General features: G+C 44.3%; 1 protein-coding gene across 2 annotated transcripts in view; it reads left to right on the forward strand.

Moving 5' to 3' along the window:
- LOC145343407 (trans-2,3-enoyl-CoA reductase-like) overlaps positions 1–26,306 on the forward strand; it is a 194,461-nt gene that overhangs the window by 118,234 nt on the left and 49,921 nt on the right. For both annotated transcript variants that reach the window (XM_080189630.1, XM_080189631.1), the window contains exon 8: positions 10,447–10,490. In XM_080189630.1, the coding sequence (XP_080045756.1) occupies positions 10,447–10,490 (44 nt within the window). The remainder of the gene's footprint in view (positions 1–10,446; positions 10,491–26,306) is intronic.

A 26,306-nucleotide genomic window follows, 5' to 3' on the forward strand; every position in this document is an offset into this window, starting at 1 on the left:
GGCTGATACTGGAGTTGAGGGGGTTGAGCTATGAGGAGAGGCTGAATAAACTAGGCTTGTACTCGCTAGAGTTTAGAAGAATGAGGGGAGATCTCATTGAGACGTATAAGATGATGAATGGGATGGATAGGATAGAGGTGGAGAGACTCTTCCCGCTCAAAAAAGACAGTAGGACTAGGGGGCACAGCCTCAAGATAAAGGGGAGGCGGTTTAGAACGGAGTTGAGGAGGAACTTCTTCACTCAAAGGGTGGTGAATCTCTGGAATTCTCTGCCCGTTGAAGTGGTGGAGGCTGCCTCGCTAAATATTTTTAAGAAGCGGGTTGATGGGTTTTTGATAAGAGAGGGGATTAAGGGTTATGGGGAGAGGGCGGGAAGGTGGAACTGAGCCACAACAGATCAGCCATGATCTTATTGAATGGCGGGGCAGGCTCGAAGGGCTAGATGGCCTACTCCTGCTCCTATTTCTTATGTTCTTATGTTCTTATGTTCACAAACTGCTGCAGACAAGTGCGTATATCCCAGGTGACCGATGCAATGTTTGCCAGGGCCACCACTTATGCCTGTTTTGCTATTGATGAGAACAATCAGAATGAGAGGGCCTTCAGATTTGTTGTACTGACCAAATTCCCAAAGATCCACATGGTCACAAACTGCAGTCACATGATAATCAAGGTACCTTCATATTATCTAGGAATATTCACCAATTCAAATGGGTTTCACTCCATCAATGTTCAACTGGTTATGTAACAAGCAGAAGGTTTGCATGCAAGTCAGTTCAAAATATCTTGAAGTCTGCCTTGATGCCTTCATTCTGTGTCAGCAATGTCTCCAACAAAGTTTTTCACCTTAAACAGAATCAGACCACCAAAAGCAGCTTCTTTCATGCAAACTATTCTGCAATGCCCTGAATGCAGTTGGTCCAACATTAGTTTCTTCAATGTTAGCAGAATAATAATTTGCATGTCCCAAAGCAAACATCCTGTGCCAGCGGATAATGTCATCCTCCTGGAAATGTAAGGATGAAGGTCAGGTGAGGCTTGGTAGTCCAGGGAAGAGTTGCCATGATCACAAGATTCATACCTTTGGACATTGTTGGGTCCACTCAAGTGGCTATCTTGATTTGAACTGAAATGATGGGCATATTCTCCGTGTGTACAAAATGGAAGATATCTTTTTGAACAGTGTCCCTGTAGCTGACTGGTAGGGGCAACCTAGAAAGTCACTCCACATTGCCATTCAAGGTAGATTTTCTGTATTTATGTGTGAGCACTCAATGTCAGCTGAAGAAGGGGTACCTATGTGTGGACTGAATATTGAGGTGAGTGGTTGATGATTAGTCAGGAGTATGAATTTCTATCCAACCAGGTCCTAGTTAAATTTCTGAATTTGGAAAATGATTGCAGTGTTTTGCGCTTAATTTGAGCATATTGGCTCTCTGTTTTATTTAAAACATCACAACGCGATGGGCTTCTCCACATCAGAGGGAATTATGTGTGAGACAATGGCTCCAACTCTATAAAGTGATGTATTGCATGCAAATTGCAGAGGTAAGGAAGGATCAGTATGAGTCAGTATCTCGGAATCTGTCAGTGCTGCTTTTGCCTTTCTGAATGCAGCATCACAGGCTTCTGTCCATTTCCAGGCTTTGTACTGATACGGAAGCTCATGCAGAGTTTTCAGCAGGGTTAGCAGCTGTGGAATAAATTTCCATAATAATTCAGGATCCTCACAGACCCAATATGTGTGCAAACTGGTGTCAAACAGGGCTGTGGCATTTCACCAATGCTCTTCCCCATCTTCCTTGCAACAACACTCCATCCCATCACCCTGAAACTCCCTACTGAAGTAGAGCGAACCTATCAGACAAGCTGGAAACTTTTCAACCTCTGACATCACCAGGCCAGAACCAAGACCACCCCAAATTCTGACATTGAGCTGCTGTACGCAGACAATACCTGTGTGGTGCGTACATTCAGAAACTGAGCTACAAACCACCATTGTCGCATTCACCGAGGCATATGAGAGATTGGACTAAACATCCAGAAAATGAAGGATCGCTACCAGCCTGCACTTGCCATACAAAACTGCCTTTCTGACCTCCAAGATCCATATTGAACCTGTGGACAACATGGGTCATTTTCCATACCTTGGGAGCCTCCTCTCAGTGTGGGCTGACATTGACAATGAAATCTAACATCAGCTTATGTGACATGGTGGCACAATGGTTAGCACTGCTGCCTCAGAGTACCAGAGATTCAGGTTCCATTCTGGTCTTAGGTTACCGTTTATGTGGAGTCTGCATATTCTCTGCTTATCTGTGTGGGCTTCCTCCAAGTGGTCCAATTTCCCCTTACAGTGCCAAAGAAGTGCAGGTTAGGTTGATTAGCCATGCTAAATTGGTGTCAGGAGGATTATCAGCGTAAATATGTGGGTTTACAGGGACAGGATCTGGGTGGGATTGTTGTTGGTGCAAGCTGAATGGGACAAATGGCCTCCTTCTGCAATGCAGGGATTCTGTTCTATTATATTCTATTCTAAGTTCAAGGCATCAATGCAATCTTCCAACGCCTGAGAAACAGAATATTTGAAGATCCAGGCTTCAAATCCAGCACCAAGCTCATGGTTACAGAGCAGCTGTGGTCCCTGCATCAGAAACATGGAAGTGTACAGAAGACATCTCAAATCCCTGGAGAGATATCACCAATGTTATCTCCGCAAATCCACTAGCAGGATGGGCGTACCTACATAAGAGGTCTCTCTCAGACCAATGTCCCAGTATCAAGGCACCAGTCACACTTGACCGTCTGTGATGGGCGGGCCACATTGTGCGCATGTCCGACACAAGACTCCCGAAATAAGTGCTCTATTGCCAAGCTCTGTAATGGCAAGCAAGCATAGGAGGGCAGAGGGAAAGCTACAAGAATGCTCTGAAAACCTCTTTAAATGAATGCAACAGCTCCATCGGCATGTGGGAAGTGTTTACATTAAAATGCACAAACTGGAGAATAAGCATCCACAAAGGTACCAATCTCCTCGAGTGCCCCCGATAAAGGTGGCACAGTGGCACAGCACTGCTTTCTCACAGCACCAGCAACCTGGGTGTGATTTCCAGCTTGGGTCACTGTCTATGTGGAGTCTGCATTTTCTCCCTGTTTCTGCATGGGTTTCCTCCAGGTGCTCCGGTTTCCTCCCACAATCCAAAGGACGTGCAGGTTAGGTGCATTAGCCATGCTAAATTCTCCCTCAGTGAACCTGAACAGGTGCCGGAGTGTGGCGACTAGGGTATTTTCACAATAACTGCATTGCAGTGTTAATGTAAGTCTACTTGTTACACTGATAAATAAACTTTGAAAATCTTTAAAACTTTGAGACTGGTGGATCAAGCAGAGGCCAAATGTAAACAGTTAAAAGAGAGGGCAGAATCCAGCCACCTCATCAAACACCATCTGCCAAACCTGTGGCAGAGTCTGTGGTTCCAGAATTGGACTATTCAATCACTGCAGAACATACCACCCGAAGCAAGTCATCCTCAACCCTGAGGGACTGCCAAAGAAGAAGAGAAGTGGATTTTATACATTTTCCGGACCAAAGGTCAAATCTGCCAACGTCAAATCTGCCAGCTATAATATGCTGGAGACAAACTTAATTAGGTCAGAGTAGGACTTCAGCCTCTTAGGGACAACAAGTTTTGTCTTGGAGAGCTGCAGGCCAATCTAACCACCTGGCCACTCTGAAGCGCCAGGAGTGCCCAAGGAGAGTATTGGCCACTGCTGGATCTGTAAGCAGAGCCCATGAAGAATTAAAGATTTCCCCCAGGTAAAAGCAAGGATCTGGGGAAAGCATGGCCGGGAGACCCCAGCAAGGGCAGGGGCAAGGGTGGGGAGGTGCAAGGGGGGGGGGAGGAATGGTGTTTGAGTGAGAGAGGCTGAAACTCTTGATTACGAGTAACATATGTAGCAAAACTCAAATGATTTGAAAATCAATAAATAGATTTGGATGCAGCAAGTATGTTTTGTTGCAGTACAGAATAAAGAGCGAGGGCAAGCCGAAATATGGGACTTACTGGGCCACACCATGCCACCCAATTCTGGGCATGGTCCAAGGCCTTGGAGAGAGTTGATAACAGAAATAATGGACTTCAATTACACAGATTCTAACCCTGCACCACCAACAATCCCGGCCAGGTCTTTTCCCTGCATCCCCGTGTATTTACCTTGATAATTCCCCTGACAATATGAGACAATTTAGCATGGCCAATCAACGTAACCTGCACATCCTTGGACTGTGGGACAAAACCAAAGTACCCGGTGGAAACCCACACAGACATGGGGAGAATGTGCAAGCTCCACACAGGCAGTCACCTGAGGCTGGAATTGAACCCAGGTCCTTGGAGCTGTGAGGCAGCATTGTTAACGACTGTGCCCACTCTGCCATGTCATGGGGTTAACTGGAGCTGATAAGTTCATATAAGTAGTTCCATTATTAAAGTAAATGTGAGAAGCATATGGACAAATGATTGACAAAGAAGTGTAACAGCAACAGAAAGCAAAGTCCTGAAATTAATTTTTAAATTAATGCCAGGTTCATAATTCACATACAGATTTAACAAGGAGCTAATTGCAGTTTCTGGTTATGAGCTAAAATTTTAATTCAGCCAATTGTTCTGGGATGAACAATCAGATTTCAGTTTCTGAATTTTAAAATGGTATATATCAGGAAAATTGTAATTAGACCAAGATCTGTTCTTGTCAATTATTATGATTCCAATTTATTTTAAATTGGCACAGGCAATTTAGTATCAATTTTATATTGTCACACAAATCCAACCAGGGTTAAGATAATGGGCCACAATTTTCTGTAATGAGATAACAATTCATATGTACCATTCATTCGACTTTCTTTTACACATTTAGGATTTTACAATTGTTACATGACAAGTTTTCTGAAAGTGTGAGCTGTTAGCAGTGCTGCAATGGAAACAAGGGGGGCAATTTTAAACACAGCTCACTTGTTGGGATTTTAGTTCTAAGGTCAGGACCTCCACATGATAATTATTTCTGTATCGACCCCACGCAGCATCAGCATTCATTGCTATATGAAGTGAGAATTTATGTTATTCTCAATTATGGGTGGCACTGTGGCACAGTCGTTAACACTGTATCTCACAGTACCAGGGACCTGGGTTCGATTCTGGCCTTAGATGACTATCTGTGTGGAGTTTGCACATTCTTCCCAGGTCTGCATGGGTTTCCTCCGGGTGTTCTGGTTTCTTGCTACAGTCCTAAGACGTGCATGTTCAGTTGATTGGCCATGTTTAGTGTCCCAAGATGTGTAGCCATGATAAATACGTGGAGTTACAGGGATGGGGCGGTGGGTAGAACCAGAGTGGAATAGTCCTCTGGAGAGTTGGTACAGATATGATGGGCTGGATGGTCTCTTCCTGCACCGTAGGGGTTCTATGGTTTTATCATTCAAATTGTTCCAGAGTTGCTTTTGCGGTTCAATAAGCAGCACTGAATGCAGGAAGGAGGAGGATTACAGGAAGCAGTAGGCCTGATTTAAAAAAGGGGATCCCCACATTTTCTCATAATAAAAATCCTGACCAATGGGTGGGATAACTACTGGAGCAAGCAGATGCTGATTTTACTCTATGCCAAAAGTGGGGATAATGTTCACCTATCCCACCAATTGGAAACATTTTTAAAAATTCATTTCATGGGAAGTGAGCGTCACTGGCTAGGCCAACATTTCTAGCCCATTCCTAACCTCCCTCCATTCTAGAGGACACGTGAGAGACAACCACATTGTTGTGGATCTGCAGTTTCATGTACGTCAGACCAGGTAAGGACAGCAGGTTTCCTTCCTTAAAGGATATTAGTGAACCAGATAGGTTTTAGAACATAGAACATTACAGCGCAGTACAGGGCCTTCAGCCCTCGATGTTGCGCCGACCAGTGGAACCAATCTAATGACCCTCTAACCTAAACTAATCCAATGTTATCCAAATGCCTATCAACTGATCATTTGAACACCCTTAAAGTTGGTGAGTCCACAACTACTACAGGCAGGGCATTCCACACCCTTACTACCCTCTGAGTAAAGAAACTACCTCTGACATTCGTCCTATAATTACCACCCCTCAATTTAAAGCTATGTGCCCTCGTGTTAGCCATCACCATCCGAGGAAAAAGGCTCTCACTGTCCACCCTATCCAATCCTTTGATCATCCTGTATGCCTCAATTAGGTCACCTCTTAACCTTCTTCTCTCTAACGAAAAACCCTCAAGTCCCTCAGCCTTTCCTCATAAGATCTTCCCACCATACCAGGCAACATCGTGGTAAACCTCCTCTGCACCCTTTCCAATTCTTCCACATCTTTCTTATAATGCGGCGACCAGAACTGTATGCAATACTCCAACTGCAGCCGCAGCAAGAGTTTTGTATGACAATCAACCCATGACTATCATTGTTGAATTCAAATTTCACCATCTGCTGATGGGGTTGGGTACGAACATTAGGGTAAAACATTTTTCATTGATAAATCGATGAGTATCGCTCCCAATGCGTGCGTAATTTGAGTGAACAGGGCAGGCAAGGAAATATTCCTTTAACCAGTGGGTTGTGCGATTGTAAAATAAACAGTGCGAAGACTGAGTAGGAAGTGTAAGTTAGAGTAGGCGAGCTCAGTGGATGGAATTTTTTGTTATTCTGGCTAAGTGCTGCTTTCAGAGAGAAAACTGGGGAGTAGCCCGCTGATGTCATCAATGAGAAAGCACATCATATTTTCAGGTACTTTTTAAAAACGGAACTCTTTTGCACAAGTTTCATGTCGCACCAGAACTGGTCTGACTGATTTGCTCATCCAAACATCACTTGAGCGAATCAATTTGAAGGGATGGGGGGTGGAAGGGGGATGGAATAATTTAAACACTTCCAGCACTCCCCAGCACTTGTTCCAAGTCCAACTGGGGGGAATAACAGCCAGGAAGTAGCCCTGCATTTCTCAGAGAGAGTCTTCACCAAGGTGTTGAATGAGGTGGAGCAAAAGCAGGACATCCTCTGCCAACAAGGTCACATGGGAGGGCAAGAAATGTTGGCCCAGCCAGTGGTGCTCAGTTCCCATAAAATTAATTTTAAAAAAATGTTTCCAAGTATTGGGGTAGGTGAATGTTATTCCCTCCTTTTGGCATGGGAGTTGTGGCAGCGCCAGTAAGCGCCATCTCTTTGCACAGGCAGACAACACTAGAGTGTGGGAAGAAGATGAATGACCTTCTTCATGCAGCCAACTCACCTTGCTCATTGTCACCATGCACCCATTAACACACCCATCCACTGGGAGCTCACTCATTGTCACCTAATGGGACCCCACCACTTGCCATCCCACAACTCCTCTTCTCCCTGTCACGGCTCCTCTCTGCATCACATTTCAGCTCCCACTCACCAACCACACATGCCAAGCATCATTATCATCTGACCGAGCATGTATCCTGTTTACACAAATCCCATCTGTCTCCTTGCAGGTCAAGTTTGAGCATAACTGGCAGATGACAACAGTTCCAAGGAAGATTTCTTAGGTGTTCGCATGGATAATGCATCACAGCTGTCAACTGCACCATCTGCCAGTGCAGATACTCATACCTTGGTTGACCATATTAGCAGGCAGGCTTCTGGGTCATTGACTAGTGAGCACCTTATAGCTGGCAGAGACAAGGACGGTCTAGGGATCCTGCTTTTGGATGGATGTCAGAGCCCAGGACTGTCCTCAGCCATGGTCAGACGATGTGTCCCTGGACACTGTTGTCCTCAGTGGCATGGTAGCACAGTGGTTAGCACTGCTGCTTCACAACTCCAGGGTCCTGGGTTCGATTCCCGGCTCGGGTCACTGTCTATGTGGAGTCTGCATGTTCTCCTCTGTTTGCGTGGATTTCCTCCGGGTGCTCCGGTTTCCTCCCACAGTCCAAAGATGTGTGGGTTAGGTTGATTGGCCATGCTAAAACTGTTCCCTAGTGTTCTGAGACGTGTAGGTTAGAGGGATTAGCGGGTAAATTGTAGGGATATAGGGGTAGGGAATGGGTGGGACTGTGGTCAATGCAGACTCGATGGGCTAAATGGCCTCTATCTGCACTGTAGGGTTTCTATGATTTCTAGCTGCTGGAAGTACAATGGTACGGTCATGAACATCAGTAAGGGATGCCAGCATCTCTACTTGAATTGCAAGTCTAAATGGAAGAATTCCAATACCTTCTGTCTGAGGAAATGGTGCCATCATTCTGAGGGAACAAAGTCAACGCTGTGAGGGTGGCATTCACAGTGGAGACCTTGGTGCAGGTCGTGTACTCTATGGCAGGGAATGTACACACATGGTTCAGGGCATCCACTCCATGGTTGAGAGAATGAACCGCAATGTGCAATGGTGCAGGTACTTTGGGGCATCCACGAGTTCCAAGTCCAGAGGATAATGGGGTTCTGGATCTGACTCCATCTGCCCATCTATTCCATGGAGGACCCACAGGCCCCCTGGGCACCCTTAGGGAGGTGGATCATCTGGTGCAGAGCCTGGGACCTTCCACCCAGGAGACTTCATAGGTGTCCAAGTCATCTGACTCCCCCCATTCCTACTAGTAATTTACCTCCAGCCCCGCATACCAAGAAAGGTAGCACTATTACACCTGTGCTGCCCAAAAAAAGGGCCTGGACCCTCAAAAGCTGGCTCTCCAGAGGATATCTGCCAAAGTTACCTCAGGCAATCAGGTGTAGCAAACAGCAGGCTGCCTCCACCTCAGCTCTGGATCCTGGAAACACCTAGACATGACAGTAGGGTTAGGAAAGTGATGGAATTATATTGACAGTGTGGGCAAAGTTGATGTTAGGCATGCTAAAATAGGAAACACTAATGTAACCAGCATATTATGTATTGAATATCACTTTTGGTCCATTCCCGGTGTCTCCCTGCTCTCATTTAATTATTGCAAAACCCTACCATCCTCCACATCTAGGCTGATGCCCACTGTTGGTGTTTCCTTCATCTCCTGTCTGCAAGGATGTTATCTGATTGGTTAACCTTCCCTCACACGCAGTGCTACTGATGTGATCCTGGAAATAATGGTGAACTCAAGGTACCTCCACTTTGGATCTGAGACTGAAGGCCCATGCAGGCCCTGCACCCTACAACTTTGCACCTTCCAACCCCCGCACCTGAAACTTAAACCACGGTCCCAAGAATGACTTATCTGTGTTCTGAGGCCTGTCCTGTGCCCCCTTTCTATATGATTCCCTGGTGGGTAATGGGGACCTGCACGCTCACATATCCTCCTCGGAGTGAGGTCACCAGGTTCATGTTTTTATCAGGCTGTTTTAAACTGGACGGTGTGATGTCACGTTGGCGAGGTTGGAATATCCAACGAGAGTGGAAGTGACAGCAGATTGGCCCACTGATGAGATTCCTATTTATTGAAATGAGGTTCCCAACCTTCCAAGGTCAGCAGCGAGGGGCAGGGAAAATCAGAAAATGAGATTACACCGGCAAGAATCCAGTTTTCCAATTTTCATGAGATTTTGTGCCCGTGCTGCCGTTTGCGCTCATAGCTAATGTGTGCTTAAAAACACACCAATGTCAAAACAGGTACAGAAAGAGAAATAATTGAGGGAGAGAAAGTTTGGATTAAGAGACAAAAATGTGACAAGAATGAAAAGTAAAGGAAAATATACTTAAAGTCTGCAAGACTGAGATTTGGCACTTACAACATTAATTTTCAATGCCAAAGGGATTAGCTCACATTAATTAACACTTAATACATCATTAAAACAGTACTTAGGCTTGAACTGAGAAGACTTAACTTTCTGTGTTAAATTTATTTTCATGTCCAGCATGCGGTTAGTCGGTATCATCCTATCTGTGAGAGATGATGGGAATGCAGCCACTGAACTTTATTGAGGATGGATAAGATCATCTGCTGTGCTTTGTTTGATGGGTGAACAAGCTGACTCTGGAAAGGCAAACACAGCAATTTCACAGCAATCGATGCATCTTAATAGGGAGCCAGACTGTGGAAATGCCATTTCTGCAAAGCTAATAATGGGGTGGCATAGCGTGACCAACAGTTTCTGGATATCCTCCTTTCATTGTGCATCTGCTCCTTGCTGAACATGCTGTTTCATTATCCAACATTACACAAATGCTTCTTTAGATCTGTTCACTGCCTGGATAATTGAATCTGGTATCATCACTTTCAAAGTCACCACAATGTCTCCATCTTATTGCTGTTTGAAGTATTTTTATATACAATCAAGAAGAGGGCCCCACTGTGATTTAAAAAGTAATTAACTTGGAAAGTTTTATTTTGCATTTCATAGTTTATTTCGCTAATGTAATTGATTTTGTTGTGCGTCCTACAGTAACGTGATGGATGTGGAAGATTACGATGTTTTATTACTTTATTTTCCAGGCTTCGGTAATAGACAAATTATTCCAGCCATGGTGTGTTTTCTGGTAAGTACAAAGCCAATTTCTATTCAAGATGAGTGCCCCGTGCTTTAACCATTTCACTTTGCATTGCTTATGGTTTTCCTCCATTCATTCGACTGAAATTTAAACAGGGATAATATATATTTGAGACAGCACAGCATGAAAAGAGAGAGGACTTATATCTCATGAATTGAAGTTAGATTCAAATTAGGTCCTTGAATCCAAAGGCGTTTTAACTTGTACTGAGACCTGGTGTTCCTTGAGGTAATTTTAAAAATGGTCACCTTGGCCTACGGGAATGATGTGTTTCTGTGAGGACTAAGCCGGATGTTGAATTGAGCTCAAGCCTTTAGAAAATTTCAGGTGCATCCATTCACACTGTTGTTACTTCAGAAATTCTTGCTCCCATTTTAAAATCCTCATCAATTCCCTCATGGCTTCGCCCTCCCTCAGTCACCTCATCCAGCCCTGTCATCCTCTGAGAGATCAGCTTTCCTCTAATCCTGGCATTTTATCCAATTCCACATTTCCTCCACCATGGAGATGTCAGGGGTTAGTTTTTCACTCAGAGGGTGGTGGATGCGTGGAACCGGCTGCCGTCGGTGGTGGTGGAGGCAGATTCGATAGGGTCTTTTCAGAGGCTTCTGGATGAGTACATGGGACTTAATAGGATTGAGGGTTACAGGTAAGCCTAGTAGGTAGAGATATGATCGGCGCAACTTGTGGGCCTGTTTGTGCTGTAGTTTTTCTATGTTCTATCCATTGTTTAGGCTCTTAGCTCTGGGATTTCATTCTTTGCCTGTGGGGATTGTGAATTGAACAAAGAGAACAAAGAACAGTACAGCACAGGAACAGATCCTTTAGCCCTCCAAGCCTGAGCTGACCATGTTGTCCTATCTAAACCAACTGCTTATATCCCTCCCTTCCCCGTTTGTTCGTATGCTTATTAAGGTCAGTCTTTAATGGCTAATATAACTGCCTCAACCACCTCACTTGGCAATATATTCCAGGCTCCCACCATCCTCTGTGTAAAAACACTTTCCCCACACATCTCCACTGAACCTTTTGCTCCTTATCTTGAATTGTCCCCTCTTGTAATCGTCATTTCTGTCCTGGGAAAAAGTTTCCAACTGTTCAGACTATCTATACCACTCATGGTTTTTTAAAATTCTACTTGAAGTCACCCCTCAGCATCCATCTTTCCAGGGAGAACAATCCCAGTTTATTTAATCTCTCCTCATTGCTAATACTGTCCATACCAGGCAACATCCCGGTAAACTCTTTCTGTACTCACTCCAAAGCCTCCACATCCTCCTGTTAGTGTGGTGACCAGGATTGGACACAATGGGCCAGATTTTATCAATCGGAGGCTAAGGGCCGGATCCGGATGTAAAACGGATCCGAGCCCGGAATCCTCGTTCCAGCGTGCCCACACGCATTTTGCTGGCTCCGATCCGGTCCATGCTATGTGCGGGGCTTTGTGCTGCTGGAGCGTTCGAAGCTCTGAACTGCGTATGCGCAGTTCGAAAAAATCTGAAACAGTGCGCCCAGGCACGAAAGACAAAAACAGAGAGAGCTGGGGTGGGGGGTTGGTGGGTGGGGGTGGGGGATGAGTCGCGATCAGACCCTGCCCTGGGAGGTAGCTCCCCAACCCCCCCCCTATCAGACACCCCTGGGAGGCAGCTCCCCCCCCCCAACACCCTCTCCCGGGAGGCAGGCCCCCCCCTCGGCGCAGCACACCCACAACCTATCTGGATTGCTGCTCTCCCTCCACCATCCTTCTGACCTGCACTCGTTGATGTGGAGATGCCGGTGTTGGACTGGGGTCAACACAGTAAGAAGTCTCACAACACCAGGTTAATGTCCTGTTGGACTGGTGTTGTGAGACTTCTTACTGCACTCATTGGACAGCCTGCAGCACCTTCCTGGCCTTCCGCTGGCATCTGCCGGAGGGGGGGGGGGGGGGGGGGGGGGGGGGGGTCAGATGGATCTCTGGTTGGGGGGGTAGTGGTGGAGGATGGGTAGGGAGGATGGACTTGGGAAAATCCATCTGAGCCCGGCCCTCACTCTTCCAGCAGACGCCAGTGGAAGGCCGAGAAGGTGCTGCAGGCTGTCCAACGAGTGCAGTAAGAAGTCTCACAACACCAGTCCAACAGGACTTTAACCTGGCGTTGTCAGACTTCTTACTGTGTTGACCCCAGTCCAACACCGGCATCTCCACATCAACGAGTGCAGGTCAGAAGGATGGTGCAGGGAGAGCAGCAATCGAGGTAGGTTGGGGGTGTGCTCTGCAGGAGGCGGGGGGGGGGGGGGTTGGTTTCTGATCGTGGGGGGAGGGGGGGCTGCCTCCCGGTGGGGGGGGGGGGGGGGGTTCTGACCATGGGGGATGTCTGCTGGGGGGGTGGGCCTATCTCCCAGGGGGGTCTGATCGCGGGGGTGTGGGACGGGGGGTGTCTGTTGGGGGCTGTCTGCCTCCCAGGGAGTTCAGATTGCAGGGGGCGGGTCTGCCGGGGTGGTTAGTCGGGGGTTTGCGAAGGGTGTTCGAGGAGGATGGGCTTCGGAGGTTCCCCTGCTGAATAGGAATCCGCTTTGGATTTTTATTCTGCAGGTTGATAACAGCGCGGATCCGGAACAGATCCAAAGACGGTAAAGTGGGATTTGGTGGTAGAGTTGGGCGCACAGTTCATTAAATCAATTTAAATACGTGCTAATGCATTTAAATTGTCAGGCCGCCTGATTGGGGCGTGGACTGGATCCACGCCCAAATTGGGTGTCGGTAAAGTTGTGATCTGCTCGGTTTCGGGTGCAGGTCACGTTACAGACCTGACGCCCAAATTTACCACGATTTCGCGCCCGTTGGTAAAATCAGGCCCAAATATGGCCTAACCAACATTTTATACAACTGTAACATAATTTGCCAAATTTTATATTTGATGCCCCATCCTATTAAGGCAAACATGCTGTATACTTTCTTCACCAACTTTTCCATGTACTGCCACTTTTAAGGATCTGTGAATCTGTACTCTCAGATCTCTCTGTGTGCCTACACTCCTGATGGTTCTGCCATTTATTTTATTGCTCCCACCTGAATTGGATCTACTTGAAGTTCCACTCTGGGACTTCAAACATCTAAGCTGACACTTTGCAGACATTGGAGCACCATTTTTAAACAGTGCCTTGATCTCAAAGAAAAGACAAAGGCCCAGCCACTTCACCCCTCCACCATCACCCCACTCCCCCCCACCCCGCCCCTGCCCACCGACTCTCCCACCCCTGAACATCAGGACCCCTGGCAGATGAGGGAACAGCTCCAAATCTTGAACACAGAGACCTGACATCCCCTCACCACTCGCAGGCATCAAGATGATACAACCAGTCCCTGTTCACTGCAGTGGGATGGAAAAACCCCACTGGCATGAATGATCATAACGTTCCAGCCAGTCTTTTGGCTGGACATTAAACTGTCCATGACATTAAACTGACAATCCATGTGTTCATTGATAAAACATAGAGTTTTTACCAATTTGGCCAATATTTATCCCTTGATCAACATCAAAACTATCACATTGCTGTTTGTGGGAGTTTGCTTTATGCAAATTGGCTCCTAGGCTTCCTACAGTACAACAATGACTGTATTTCAAAAGTACTTCATCTGCAGTAAAACACTTCAATCAATCCCGTCTGCTTTCTCTTTCTGTGAGTCTACATTGTTCTAGCCTCCTTTAAGATGCTCCTGAAAACCGGCCTTATTCACTTGACCTAATATTTTCATTGTAGTTTGTTGTCACAGCGTAATACTCCCGTGAGCTGCTGTGGGACATTTTAGAATGTGAAAGATACTGTAGGGATCAATTAACTCAGTTGACTACCTGCATGGGATATGATCTTGAATAAAGCGAAGCACAGGTTTAATCCCTGTACCAACTGAGATAGAGCTTGGGGCCTGCCTCTTCACCTTCCCCATAGTAATTATGGCATAAAGCATGGTTAGCAACCTGACAACACTACATAATGAGAAAGAGAGAAAAGTACTGTACAAATGGAAGTTGTTTGTTGGTATTTCTCTCCAACAGCCTATGCTCAGTTTATGCAAAGAAGAGGAAAATGAACACAAATCTGTGAAATCATCTATATTAATGCCTGGACTTCGCCTAGATATAAGCGGGGCGGGGGGTGTGGAGGAGGGGGAATGGGTGGAGGATGACACAACTTTACCTGTAACTGGCACAGATCAAAGATAGATATGGAATTAAAATGGACAAGAATGTGCCCAGTCCTTTCTCTTGAACTTTCCAGTGAAAGAAACCTAATGGAAACAACCATTGATTAAGCTTTGCACCAAATGGGTCCAAGGTCAAAGAATCAGAGGGGAGCTGGCATTAAGGGGAAGAAAGCCCAAACAAATAAATGTTCTTTATGTTCTTGGTCTTGGCTGACTTTCTGACGTGGATGTGCCGGCGTTAGACTGGCGTAAACACAGTAAAAAGTCTGACAACACCAGGTTTTAGTCCAACCGATTTACTTGATAATAGACAACCCCGAAAGCTTGTGAGTCTATTATCAAATAAATCAGTTGGACTAAAACCTGGTATTGTCAGACTTTTTACTGACTTTCTGACTCCAGGCTCTGGATAAAGGCCTCTGCGACTGGGAGTCAGGGGCATGTTGAGGTCATGCAAGTGGCTTGAATCCACAAATCTGGATGGGTTCAGGTCATGCATAGTGTATTTGGGATGTCTATAACAGGTGCCCAGTTGAGGTAGGACAATACAAGCCATCAGCTGCGTCATGGAAAGAAATGCATTTTTCTTTTATACTGTCGAGGTTTACTTGGTTCTGGCAAACTTGGCCTTAGCTTTTGTCTCAACACCAGTAACACAACACAGCACGGCTTGGCAAGTAAGGGGTGCACATTAGTCTAGACCTCCCTGAAGCTGATCATTGAGTACTTATTCTCATGGTGGTTTTGACTGGAAACTGCACAGATGATGTTCCAGTTGCCCACACTTTACTCATGAATGACTATCTCCAGGCTTCTGCTCTGCATTTAAAACTCTCATCATTTATTTTGTCAGCATGGGTATATCATATCATCATGAAATTTGTGGCCTTGGAGAAAATGGCATTGTCCAGGTGAATCTGCTTCATTACTCTTTGTCAATGTGGACAAAGTAACTAACTTCCCTTGAACTTTCTTGACATCTTTTATTGCGAAATATATTCAAAACAACTTCATTATTTCATACCAAATAATTCTTCATGGTTTGAGGACAGATCTGAGACAACCAACTTTACTCCATTCCAGATCCTAAACTATGATCAGGACTCTCCCAAAAAAATTCTAAGTTCCCAACATGCAGGAAAATGACAGTAAATCCCAGCAGTTTTTTTTAGTCCGATCTCCAGAACAAATTTCCAAAACGGTGCATCACAGAGTGCCTCAGCATAATTCACTCTGGAAACCTGTGGGCGGGTTCTCTCCTGGGAGGTCAGCAGCATAGTTCTGAGCAGGCCACTGCGCATGCACTGATCTGTCAGAGCGGAGATCGGCACATATGCAATGGCCCTGTATTGCTGACTTCCCGATTTTTGGCCTCTAATTGCTGGCCAGCCTCATAACCCTCCCATAGCTGGCTTCTAATCTCCTCCAATCGCTGCCTCCTGGATTTTCCTGGCTGACCCGATGTCCTCCCCAGCCTAGACTTCCCAGCCCTGATCTCCAATTCCCCCCCTTACTGGGCAGTCCCAAAGTCCCAATTACTCCCCAACAATAGTCCCGACACCCCCTCCCCTGACAGCCTTGACCCCAGCCATCCCCTTCCCCATGAGCAGCTCTGATTGCCCCTTCCTGCTGACAGTCTCCAACCTCCCATCCAGATGATGACCCCCAATCACCTCCTCCCTTCCTCTCCCAGTCATCCCAAGTGCACACTAGCAGCGGGTTCCCCCCACTCACATTGATTGCCCCCAATACGCCCCACCACTTTTGGTCCTGCCCTCTTGGCATTGCTTGATGCCCAGTAGGTAGTACCAAGCTGTCCCTTGAGCATTGCCAGCTTACCTCTTTGGCAGTGCTAGGGGGCCAGGATGGCACTGCCCAAAGGGCATCCCTCTTTCTCCCTGACCTCCCAGAGGGGCCTCAATGATTTCTGTTTACTCCTCTGGGGTCAGGTCACCAGTTCCCCGTTAGTGGGGAGCAGGAGTAAATCCTGCTGGAGGGAACCATTCTTGGCAGGGGGAGGGACACACTAATGAAATGGAAATTGTGACTTCCGTATTGAAATCAGCTCTGTGCTGGAAATCTTAGTCTGGAGACTCGTGGAGGCCCTGGTGCCTAATGGGAAGCCTGAAAAATGGCCTCTGTTGATGTCTCCCAGCCTGCTGCACTGCTAGAGCTGCACAGCAGGCTGGGAGAATTGCACTCAGTATTCGACCTCTCCTTCTTTGTCTTACTAATCTAGAAACTCTCTAATATTGTATGGGTGCACAGTGAGTTAGTTGAGTAATGGAATTAACTGGAGGTGGAACCTCTAAATGCCCATTTTAAAGCAGATTTTTATTAAATTGCACACAGTTTATTGAGTCATGGCCCAGTGCTGATCACACAGTAGTTTCATATCCATTCCTTGAGGTTGGTCAGTTGTATATGTCAGTCAACTAATATGTTTAATGCTCCACTTGTTCTTAAGGAAAATTATTTTATGGGGAATTGTTGTTAATTGGCAGTGAACACATGACAGTAAAGTAATTAAGTACTGAGGTGTGAAAGAGTGAAAGGTGTCTGATTTATAAGTCATGTGATTCAAGAACTTCAGTTGGAGCCTTAATATCATTTGTTCCAGTCATATTTGAGTTGAAATTCAAGTGAAAATTTTATTCTGCTTTGTACACTTTTTGTACCAGTGAGTGATTGATTGATTTATTGTTATCAGATGTATTGGGATACAGTGAAAAGTATTGGTTCTTGTGAGCTATGCAGACAAAATATACTGTCCATAGAGTACATAGGGGAGAAGGAAAGGATAGAGTGCAGAATTTAGTGTTTGGTTACCAATAGGATGAAGAGAAAGATCAGCTTAATGGGTGATTGGCCCAGTATGGGCTGGTACATTCCATGTGCCTGAGAACAGTACCCAGACAAAAGATTCAACATCTGCAAGTTTGAATTAGGATGCAATGAACATGGTAATATGCTTTTGGTATACCAATTGGCATGTGCTTTGAATTTATCCAGATTTATATATGACCCCTGAGTGTATGAGCTCAAGAGACAAATACATCCATCTATTAACAGCAAGTAAATTAGATGAAGGGATGGAGAAAGGCAAAGGACCTTGTCAAATTTTGCTTAAGATTCTCCTATGAAGTGCCTTGAGACATTTTATTACATTAAGGGCACTGTATAAATACAGGTAGTTGTTGTTTTAGTGACATGTCCCACTGAGGTCGACAAAATTATGAGAGGCATAGACAGGGTGGATAATCAGAGGCTTTTTCCAGGTGTGTAAGTGCCAATTACAAGGAGGCACAGGCTCCAGGTGAGAGGGGGAAAATTTAAGGGAGAAGGGTGGGGGAAGTTTTTCATGGAGGGAGTGGTGGATGCCTGGAACGTGCTGCCAGAGGAGGTGGTGCAAGCAGACACATTAGCAATATTTAAGAGGCACCTGGATGGGTACATGAATGGGGAGGGAATAGAGGGATATGAACTGAGTAAGGACAGAAGGTTTTTTTCAGTTTAGTTAAGGTATCATGATTGGCACATTGGAGGGCTGAACTTTTCTGTGTTCTTTGTTCTTTGATTGGTGCCAGATACAGTGACATATTATTAGAAATGTTTTCATTCAATTCGTATACAAGTCATAATGATGATGGTTATTATTCATAATTCTTACTCTGGTTAAAAATGCTCAATAAACTTATGAAATTATATCACTTGTACTCAAGGGACCTGAAAACAATGTCAACTATCTTGATATGCAGGTAGACTTTCGCAAGGCCAGCTGGTATTTTGTCACAAGACTACAGGAATCAGATACCCCATTGCTGTGTCGGATATTGTTTTTCTTTTTATTCTACTTGCACAAGAACATAGCTCAAGGCAGAAGTTTATATTAGCATGAATTCCTATCCATCATCTGTGTTTTACTAGCATCCTCTGTTTTCTATTAGTTTCATCAATTTTTTTCCTCTTCTCCTGAGGTAAGGGACAACAGGGACAGTTAGCCTTTGTTGCCGAGTCAAATGTTCATTCTTCATCTCAGGGTCTTGCCAATATGTTGCTGACAATACTTTTATTCTGCGAAGCATCTTAACCAAGCTCAAACTTACCTTACACACCCAAGCTCTTTTCCAATTTATATTGTTAACAGAACAGTATGTTTCCTCCTCCCTAAACATCAAAGTTATCAAGATCAATTTTTAGAAACCTTCTGCTAGTCTGGGTTCTTCTCAGATTATGTTATTTATCCCAGCACAAGCCTTTCTGATTTATAAGCCAGCGACTCACTATAGTGTTATGATGCATATGTATGTTGAAGAGAGCATATCTTAAACTACTGTCAATCACTATTACCTCAACACAGGGTGTGGTGTATTAATTCTATGACACAAACCCTGTCTATAGCAGCAGCAGTCAAGGTTAGGCACATTATCCACAGTCTTCCAGGCAACACTGTGTGTATACAATATCAAATCTTCAAATAAAGAACTCATTACTATTTCACCAATCCTTGTTGGTATATTCACATTGACTGGAATCATGTAACATGGTGGCAGTGTGTTTTCTGAGGGATTGACTGAGAGTTTTCAGGCTTTTAACATCCAGCAAAAGAAATAGTGTGGAGTGAAAAACTATAAATAACTCACCTTGTATGAGTGATTTTGCAGAACTGTACAAATCCTACACACTCTATCTTCATTCTAGGACATTGCACCAGCCAGCAGGCACTGACTGGATCCAAACCTGAGAGAGACTGATTCATATTAACTAACTGCTGTAAAGTTTGTGCAGGGACAGACATTAAATGTTCCTCTCTGGAAGGTCTAACTTTAAGCACAACTGCAGAGGCAGGAGAGAATCCATTGTTGCTATTGACCATCTCCTCAGGAGGCTGAGATTGAGGGGAGATTAAACACAGGATACTGGGTTAGAGTAGAAGTGTCCATCCAGTAGCAGCTCCCAGTAGATCCCAACAATCAAAAAAAACCCTGTAAATATATGTTTTCTTTATTTAATTTTCCCCATGAAGTCTGCAGTACATATTAATGCCTAAATCACTGCTTTTTGAATGGAGCTTAAGTTAGCCAGGGAAAAGTAGTAAAAGGTCAACAGTGCCACCATTGCAGTCAAGCATCAACCCATGACTAGCGAAAGAAGCAGATACTTAGGTACTACAATTCAAAGCGTTGAACAGCCTGAATAGCTGCCCTGTTTCAGATCTTCTTCTTTAGTTTTCTGCCCAAAACAAAGTCCAAAACATGGAAACATAGAAAAACTACAATACGGGCCCTTCAGCCCGCAAAGCTGTGCCTAACATATTCCTACCTTCGAGATTACTAGTTTACCTATAAACCTCTATCTTACTAAGTTCCATGTACTTATCTAAAAGTCTCTTAAAAGACCCTATAAAATCCGCCTCCACCACCGTTGCCGGCAGCCCATTCCACACACCCACCACTCTCTGAGTGAAAAATTTACCCCTGACATCTCCTCTGTACCTACTCTCCAGCACCTTAAACCTGTGTCCTCTTATGGCAACCATTTCAGACCTGGGAAAAAGCCTCTGACTATCCACTCGATCAATACCTCTCAACATCTTATACACCTCTATCAGGTCACCCCTCATCCTTTGTCTCTCCAAGGAGAAAAGGCCGAGCTCCCTCAACCTATCCTCATAAAGGATGCTCCCCAATTCAGTCAACATCCTTGTAAACCTCCTCTGCACCCTTTCTATGGCTTCCACGTACTTCCCATAATGAGGCTACCGAACTGAGCATAATACTCCAAGTGGGATCTGACCAGGGTCATGTATAGCTGCAACATTATCTCTCCACTACTAAACTCAGTTCCTCGATTGATGAAGGCCAGTACACCATACGCCTCCTTAACCACAGCTTCAACCTGCACAGCTGCTTTGAGCACCCTACGAACTTGGACCCCACGACCCTTCTGATCTTCCACACTGCCATCTATTTGACCTGCCAAAATGAATCACTTCACACTTACAGTGAAGACTCATAGTGCTACACTCTCTAGCATGGGTAGGCTAAGGAGGCAATTCCAATCTACTTCAGTCAGAATGGGAAACAAACCCCATTTTGTTGGCATCAATCTGGTGCATGCTGGCTATCCAGCCAATTGGGCCAACCAGTCCTGCAAGGAGTCTGAGTTGCTGAGACAACAGGTTTTTACATGTATATTGCAGTGTGCATGTTGTAGCCTTGAGCTATTAATAGTGATGATAAAGGCTCCAAATTATTTCCCTCAGATGGCCAGGGATCGCTCCACTTTTTCTGCCTGCCACTGGCATATTTTGGAAGAATTCAGAAATTGATACTCAACCTGTTTGGCCATGTTATATATGCATCCTGCTAGAGTGGGACTCGAACAACGGGCTTCCGGCTCAGAGGCAAAGACCTAGCATTGTGCGACGAGACCTCCTTCCTGTTTCATATAAGATTTTAGTAATTTTGTCAAAGCCACACAATGACCACACCATTTCCTGCACTGAAGTGAAAGGGCATTGGTGAGGCCGCAGCTGGAGTGCTGTGTGCAGTTTTGGGCGCCACACCTGCGCAAAGATATTTTGGCCTTGGAGGGAGTCCGGAGGAGGTTTACTAGGCTGATACCGGAGTTGAGGGGGTTGAGCTATGAGGAGAGGCTGAATAAACTAGGCTTATACTCGTTAGAGTTTAGAAGAATGAGGGGAGATCTCATTGAGACGTATAAGATGATGAATGGGATGGACAGGATAGAGGTGGAGAGACTCTTCCCACTCAAAAAAGACAGTAGGACTAGGGGGCACAGCCTCAAGATAAAAGGGGGGCAGTTTAGAACGGAGTTGAGGAGGAACTTCTTCACTCAAAGGGTGGTGAATCTCTGGAATTCTCTGCCCGTTGAAGTGGTGGAGGCTGCCTCGCTAAATATTTTTAAGACGCGGGTTGATGGGTTTTTGATAAGAGAGGGGATTAAGGGTTATGGGGAGAAAGCGGGAAAGTGGAACTGAGCAGCGACAGATCAGCCATGATCTTATTGAATGGCGGGGCAGGCTCGAGGGGCTGGATGGCCTACTCCTGCTCCTATTTCTTATGTTCTTATGTTCTATGTAGCAGACATCCAGTCTGAGTTTACTTTGTTCCAACAACACATTCAGCTGTGTTTTCTGGATCTTAATGTATCCAAAACAGAAGCAAGCCATAAAAGTTAGAAGTGCTATCATCAATGAAGGCCTCCACAAATGAAACATTTTAGGTCTGTTGGATGATGGACTTAAAAATCCCTATAAAGTATTATTAACACTCGAGTATCAATTATGAATGAAACTTAATTTACAATTGCATCATCTTAAATTTGTGTATTTTAGGAAACAACCAACAAAGACTATTGGCCAATTAATAAATAGTTGCAGAAACAAGGGTCATGATTGTGACTGAATGACAACTGAGCAGGTGAACAGAATAATCAGTACCCCCATATAAGTGTTCCAAAGAGATCTCTTGGACCAGCACACGGGCTACTATGGAAGCTCTCCTGCAAAACTGATGTAAATATGAAGCCTTTCTACTGGATAGACAGAACTACAGACTATGTAATTCATCCACCATTGGTATGATAACCAATACAGGTAAAAGTAACAAGCAATGCCTGTGATCTGACCTCATAGTTGTACCTAGAAAATGTTTAGTTTTGAACAATGTTTGCAAAGCAGAAGGCAAGATATGTCATTGGAATTGCCAGTGCAGAAAGCATCAACCAAGACAAATTGTTAGACATCATGAAAAGCCACAACAAACCAAGAGCATGCAACAGGCATCATCCAAGTAAGATCTATGAAATGTCTAGCCAAGCTTTGTAGTCAGAAATGAGGATGGTCAGAGTATTGATACACAAGGCAGAATTCTACCACCCCACCCACCTCGAGAATTGTAACGGGTGGGACATGGACCATGCAAAGGTCCATTGACCTCAGACAATATCTTCTGGCTTTAGGATGAGCGCAGCCAGAAAATCCCACCAACAAAGTGAGCTGACATATTTTACGGTGAACATCAAAGAGTATGTTGGAACAATGATATCAGACAAAATTTTTGCCTCCTCCAAATCCTGCATGGAGTGACAATCATCATCAGATTGCCACACTACTCAATTCACTTACTTTGCACCAGGGTCCCAAATTTTACACTCAGATTTCCAAAATGGGCTTCCTTGGAAATGCAGAGCATACCTGTTCTGGGTGTCATAACTTCATAGCGCAGGATCAAAGGATCCTACAGGATCATAGAAAGAGGCCATTCGATCCACCGAGTCTGCAGTGACCATAATCCTACCCAGGCCCTTTCCCCATAACTCCAAGCATTTAACTTAGCCAGTTCCCCTGACACTAAGGGGCAATTTAAGAACATAAGAACATAAGAAATAGGAGCAGGAGTAGGCCATCTCGCCCTTTGAGCCTGCCCCGCCATTCAATAAGATCATGCCTGATCTGAAGTGGATCAGTTCCACTTTCCCGCTTTCTCCCCATAACCCTTAATTCCCTTGTCTATCAGAAATCTATCTACCCGTGACTTAAATATATTCAGTGAGGTAGCCTCCACCACTTCAATGGGAAGAGAATTCCAGAGATTCACCACCCTTTGAGGGAAGAAGCTCCTCCTCAACTCTGTTCTAAACTGCCCTCCCCCCCCTCGCCTTATTTTGAGGCTGTGCCCTCTAGTTCTTCTATCCTTTCTAAGCGGGAAGAATCTCTCTACCACTACCCTATCTAGCCCCTTCATTATCTTGTAAGTAAATTTAAGTAAGTGAGTAAGTAATTTAGCATGGCCAATCCACCTTTGGACTATGGGAGGTAACCAGAGTACCTGGAGGAAACCCACACAGATACAGGGAGAATGTGCAAACTCCACAAAGACAGTGACTCAAGCCGGGAATCAAACCCGATCCCTGGTTCTGTGAGGCAGCAGTGCTAACCACTGTGCCACTGTCCCATCCTGATTATCAGGGCAAGCCACATCATGCGCCCTTTTACTGCACAAGCTGCCATACACAAGTTTAAAAACACTTTGAGAAGCTATGGAGAAAAGACAAGAACGTAAGGTTTGTGGGTGTGGCAGTGGGGTAGCAGATGGATGAAGGGGTAGGGCATCAGGTATGAGTGAAGAGGTGATGTAGTAGATGGGGAGTGGTAGGATGGTTGGGGAGAATGGAATAGTAAGGGATCAAAAATATAGCTATCTTGGAATTAGAACTGGTTTTAAGCCTTCTAATCTTTTTCTCGACTACTATTCTGGGAAGTAAGTCGGAATCATCAAAAGCCTTTGACTCGAACTCAGAGTTTCAGACGGTTCCAGACGCAAGGGAATTGCCCCTTGGAATTCCAAATTTTCCAGGCAAATCCCATGTAGTCAGCACATGGGGACTTAAAAGGGGTCTCCCAATGCATCTTGGGAAAGCCTCTTGGGTACAACCATTGAGAGATCAGAGGGTCTGTGTCCATTAGCCCCTGGATGCAGGGTCAGCATAATCTATATGCAAAACTGGATGCCAGTACAAGTGAAGGCATCCTTCTTCTTTGCACACTTACATTTATGTAAGCGGACTTGGTGAATGATGATTCAGCCAACCACTGCCAAATTCACCACATGCTCAGAGATTCCCTCTCTGGGATTGATTATACTCGAGTGTTACTGCAGCAAGTCAGCCCGATTACCCAGGGTAGCTTGTGTCATAGACACCATACGTCGCCTATTAGTGCGCAAGGATCTAACTGAAGGAGACCTTGGCCATACTTTTGAAATGTTCATCCCAGAATAAGATTCTACTGAATCTTTTATAAATGGATGGATTCAAATCCCTCTCCCCAATTTCCCAAACATAACAAGATTGCTACATGTGCACTGTTGTAACACTGACTGGCGACTTTAAAATGTTATAGAATGCTGAGGGAGATTAAGTTGAATTGATTATAGAAATAGATCTGAATTTATGATGGAATGCACAAGGTTAATTTCTAACATTCTAGAAATATGATTTGCTACTTTTGTGAACTAAGCATTTGGACAGGTCCCAGAGGCAATTATTAGTTGACAGATGCTGCTATCTCTTAGTCTTGTGTTAAATTGGTTCATTACCTCAGAGAAAAGACACTCATCCACCAATTTTAGGAATAAAATATTTATTTAAAAAATAATGATACAGGATTAACATAGGTTAATAAAAATCGTTGCTGTACAATACAGAGTTGGAACGTACATGAGTAAGGGTTGTATTCATAAACCTATAAATATATATAGTTTGATCGCTCTCTGTATTAACTGACTTTTTATATTAATCTTTTTTTAAGAAAATCACAGGGTGAAATTGTCAATGACAAGAACACAATGAGGATAACAATGAATTAGCTTTACATTTCAGACTATTTTACACTCTGACTGGTTAGAAAAGGGACTGTTACTTAACTTTCAGTCAGTTTTGTGTGACTGGCATTGGGCAATTTTACTCCATGAATTTTAAAATGAATGAAAACTGATGAAAGTATCCCTCAGTTTCAAAAATAAATGCTGTTTGAAAGATCAGGAACCACAAGCACAAACAGCAGGCACCCATTCAGTGCACGTATTATGTGATATTCTGGACATTAGTGTGAAGAGAGAGAGAGAGACCACATCTAATGCTTCCACATTATACATAAATAAAACCATATTTTCATGATTTTACTGGTTAAGATTAATTAAAAAATAAACATGGTATGCCCTGGTTATAAATGCTGAATGAGAAAGTAATCTTCCTCAAATAAAATTACCCCAAACTTCATGTACCCACACTGTGCCTCACCTGGATGTATTTGGCCTTGATAATGGAAAATATTCTGATCTTCAGCATGAACATTTCTCACCTTGAAGAGCACAACATTCAAATCACATTGAACAAGGGTGAAATAGATTAGAAAACCACTTCACTGAATTTGGCATGATATTGCAGTTAATGATAATGTGCTAGTCCTTACTTTAATTGACCGAATTTTCTCTGCACAGTTACTGAATCAAGTGAGCTACCAATCAGAGATGAGAAGTGACTACATGAATTTGATTTATTATTGTCACATTATTAGTACACAGTGAAAAATATTGTTTCTTGCACCATATAGTCAAAGCATAGAGAAGGGGAGGAGAGGGTGCAGAATGTAGTGTTACAGTCATAGTTAAGGTGTAGAGAAAGATCAACTTAATATAAGGTAGGTCCATTATAAGGTAGGCTTAACAGTCCTATATGTCAACTGTACACTAGGGTAATCCAAAACTAATCGTAATTCCCTACTTGTTCCATTGTCTTGTATCATCTTCTACTTCAAACTATTTATCTCTTTAAGAGATGCAATGGTCTGTTCATCAACTTAACATGTAACGAAGTATTCCATGCTACAACCACCTTCTGTGTCAATAAATTTAAAACTGATAACTTCTCATAACTGACTGCCCTTCCAAAACAAAAATATTTCTCTATTCAGTCTACTTTTCTCTAATTTAACACACCTTTATTATATTTCATCATTTTCTGTTTCAGCAATGAAGTGTTTGAATTTCAATAGGGTCAGGAATCTGACATTTGGATAGTTTCCTGGCCAT

This window comes from Carcharhinus amblyrhynchos, chromosome 5 (genome assembly GCF_965287045.1).
Source record: "Carcharhinus amblyrhynchos chromosome 5, sCarAmb.v2.hapA, whole genome shotgun sequence".
Taxonomy (NCBI): domain Eukaryota; kingdom Metazoa; phylum Chordata; class Chondrichthyes; order Carcharhiniformes; family Carcharhinidae; genus Carcharhinus; species Carcharhinus amblyrhynchos.